This window comes from Sinocyclocheilus anshuiensis, unplaced genomic scaffold (assembly GCF_001515605.1).
Source record: "Sinocyclocheilus anshuiensis isolate Anshui unplaced genomic scaffold, SAMN03320099.WGS_v1.1 scaffold1449, whole genome shotgun sequence".
In the NCBI taxonomy this organism is placed as follows: domain Eukaryota; kingdom Metazoa; phylum Chordata; class Actinopteri; order Cypriniformes; family Cyprinidae; genus Sinocyclocheilus; species Sinocyclocheilus anshuiensis.
In genome coordinates this window covers 94,090-97,832 of record NW_015549696.1, presented here as the reverse complement: position 1 = coordinate 97,832, position 3,743 = coordinate 94,090, and the positions used below count along the sequence as shown (strand labels likewise).

The following is a 3,743-nucleotide window of genomic DNA, read 5'->3' as shown; positions in this document are numbered from 1 at the left end:
TATTTACAACACTGTTCCAGAACAGTTCAACCCAAATATTCAGATGTGTGCAGCACATTTTATTGAGGACTGTTTCCTGATCCTGGTAGGTTCTGACTCACAGACTGCAAGTACATTTTTTATATACAACAGTTTGAGTTAAAAATCTTCGTTTGTGTTCTACTGAAGTAACAAAGTCACCTACATCTTGGATGCCCTGGGGGTAAGCAGATAAAACATCAAATTGTCATTTTTGGGTGAACTATCCCTTTAAGGACCCACGGACACCCTGCATTGTAAACAGGCCTTTTGAAAACTGAACATAATGCCAAATTGCAAAGCTGAAGATGTTTACCTTAGTCGTGGCAATGCTGTTAACAAAGCTGACTTGCTGGAACCCTTTATCACTAAGGGTAAGACACACCTCCCAGCGCTCATTCACAATCTCATGGACTATTGTCAGGGGAGAACCGGTCTCATCCACCTTATCCTTTAGATACAGGTCCACATAGCTACGGAAACCATTAACCTGAAAAGATAAAGGGAATTAAACTTAGTTGGAAGATACAGTGATGCAAACAAACAGAAAAATGTTATGGGGTCAAGAGCAAAAACCAGTTATATACTCACAGGCAGCTTCTTGCCGTTGAGAAAGACACGGACACCCTTAGAGGACCCAGCGATGTCATATGCTCGTCGAGTCAGCAGTGCGACAGTGTCTTTATCTAATGCCTGCATCTTAAACTTTGCCAGGTCCGGCTGGAACGTGATGCAGGTGTAGTCATCGCCATCAAAGGGTTTGATCTTATACTCACCTGCTCGGCCCATGTTATCAAACCATGTCTTTGGGGAAAAGATTAAAGAAGTTTTAACATGTTTGTCTAAGATAAGGCACATCAGTTCTGATCAATGTTGCCACTATTAAATCACATTGACTGTACGATAACTGAAGCATCACAATCTGACTAGATTGCTCACAGAATTTTAAACTACAGGAGTATTCAATAACAATACTGCTTTTTTCAATCACCAGAGGGCATCATCGACTGACAGCCAATACTTCAACGTAAAATGACCTGGTGTGCAATTGCACAGGATTTCAGTTGCAAAGATTTAGTTTTTAGGATATAGGTATGTAAATCGTATAGGCGGACGCATGTAATGTTTATGGTATTTTTTTTTCTCTCCACAGGATGAGATATATAAATATAGAAACATACTGCCTAACAGATAAATTTCCCAACACAAAATATATTTCAGTATGTAATTATGTTGGGAAAAAATGAATCAGAATTGTTTACAGTAAATATTAAAACACAAGCCTAATATTACATTGCAAATATTACTTGGAGCAAAAGTATAAATGCTTGAAAATAAAGCTTCACGTCCACTCAGCCAGCATTATTTCTCTGCATAAGTTGTGAATTGCATCTTTGTTTAGGGATGCACGATATTATCGGACCGATATCGGAATCGGCCGATAATGGCTTTAAAATGTACATATCGGCATCGGCCTGATATGAAAAATTATGCCGATGTGTCTTGCCGATAAGAGGAATAGGTTAAAGGGTTAGTTCACCGAAAAAAGAAAATTAGCCCATAAATTACTCACCCTCAAGGCATCCTAGGTGTATATGACTTTCTTCTTTCAGACGAATCCAGTCGGAGTTAAATAAAAAAATTTATTTGATCTTTCAAGCTGTTTAATGGCAGTCAGCGGGTGTTGCAGTGCTTCAGTCCAAAAGAAGTGAAATAAAAATCGCCCATCCATTAAAAAAAAAAAAAACCCACACGGCTCCGGGGGATGAACAAAGGCCTCCTGTAGCAAATCGATGCGTTTTTGTAAGAAAAATATCCATATTCAAAACATAATTACGTTAATCTAGCTTGCGCCAACAGTTGTACACGGAAGCAGCTCCGGGCAGATGATGTATGAGGTCAGCGTTGCGCATGCGCCAGTGAGTCTCGTGAAAACCAACGTTTGTTAACAGGAGCAAAGGAAGCAAAGTTTCCTTACTTTAGCAAAGGAAAACCAGTCTCCTCTTGGCTTATTTCGAAATCCTCTGACATTCTTCTTTACAAATCCTCATTTGTACTTCTAATCAGTGACTGTTGTTTTGTTTTGACCTCTCCCCTGCGCTTCCACGTTCGTCACTTCTGAGCGGCGCATGCGCAACGCAGACCTCATACGTCATCCGCCCAGAACTGCTTCAGTTTACAACAGTGAGCGCAAGCTAGATTAAATTGATTATTACGTTTTAAATATGGTTATTTTTCTTACAAAAACTTATCGATTCGCTACAGGAGGCCTTTGTTCTCCCCCCCGGAGCCGTGAGAGACACTTTTTTTTAATGGATGGGCACTTTTTATTTAACTTCTTTTGGATTGAAGCACTGCAACACCCACTGAGTGCCATTAAACAGTTTGAAAGATCAAAGACAATTTTTAATATAACACCGACTGGATTCGTCTGAAAGAAGTCATATACACCTAGTATGCCTTGAGGGCGAGTAATTTATGGGCCAATTTTCATTTTTGGGTGAATTAACCCTTTAACTCACATGTGCTCAGGGTGTGCTAGCGATGAGATCACGTCAGCAGTGTGACTCATTTTTGAAGCAAACAAATTTTTTCATTTTGCCTGAATGGTGATTAGATTCACTGCTTTGGATCGCTGCATTTAGAATGAAACTGAGAATGCACATACAGAATGACGCGTTAGGTGTATGATAAGAGTGAACAGTAATAGCACGTGCAGTGGCAGCACCGGCAGCCTCCTCCGGGTCCTAATGCCCGTTCGGTAAGGTGTTGTAATTCCGTAGAGGGCGCTGTTGGCCTACTTTCAATACAATGAAAACAAAATACATAAATAACATTTAGACTGTTTCTGATTAAATAAAGCAGTAATTGATGTCATAAAATCATGAGTATGTTTTGATTTAAAAGGTCAGAAGCTATAGCTTACATGAATAAAAAAATTAAAGAAAAAAAAAATCACAGACACGACACTTGTAAATTAAAAATGTTTATATATACACTGATTTATTCATTAATGTGTAATACGTTATATTTTTTTAACAAATTATGAGCTCAAAGATTTTCCGAATTTTTACAACTCATTTGCTCTAGACCAGTGTTACTCATTGCGCGGCTCGCGAGCCTCATGCGGCTCGCCAAGCTTTCCATTGTGGCTCGCATGGAAGTAAATAATACGATGATATGATCATGTAGTCAATACAGATATTTCATAAAAACATTAAAAACAAGCAGGGCTATAACATAACCCATTAAAAAAAAAAACACACCATGTCTACACTGGATGCGAGTGGTATGATCCGACAAAAGACAATAGAACCCAGTGATGTTGTCTACACTGTATGCGGCGTGGCGCCATGAGATGCGACACGATCCTCATCAGTAAACTAATGCCTTGTTCTATTTATGACGAACTGTACTGACAATACGTTCAAATGATTTGCAACTGTCGTTTTGTCGCGTCAAGTGTAGACAGACTTTTAGCGCAGCAAGGCGCGGCACGACAACTGTCGCGTCCGGTGTACACACGGTCAGACAGTGTCTGCTCTATTACAAATAATTTATATATATTTTTTTTTTAAATACCCAAAACAGCAGCATTACAAGATGGAAATATAGACTAGAAAAGATATTTACACGTGCTCTGTCCTACGTCCATGACACTGACTCACTGCGGAGTTGCCAGTTTTAATCTTAAAGGTGACATATCATGAAAATCTGACTTTTCC

General features: G+C 39.2%; 1 protein-coding gene across 1 annotated transcript in view; it reads right to left on the bottom strand.

Annotated features, from left to right (window-relative positions):
• The window catches only part of LOC107660475 (DNA topoisomerase 2-alpha-like), a 49,312-nt gene that overhangs the window by 35,218 nt on the left and 10,351 nt on the right, over positions 1 to 3,743 (bottom strand). The window contains exons 7-8 of the mRNA XM_016449781.1: positions 610 to 822; positions 335 to 508 (exon numbers count right to left, since the gene is read on the bottom strand). Of these exons, the coding sequence (XP_016305267.1) occupies positions 335 to 508; positions 610 to 822 (387 nt within the window). The remainder of the gene's footprint in view (positions 1 to 334; positions 509 to 609; positions 823 to 3,743) is intronic.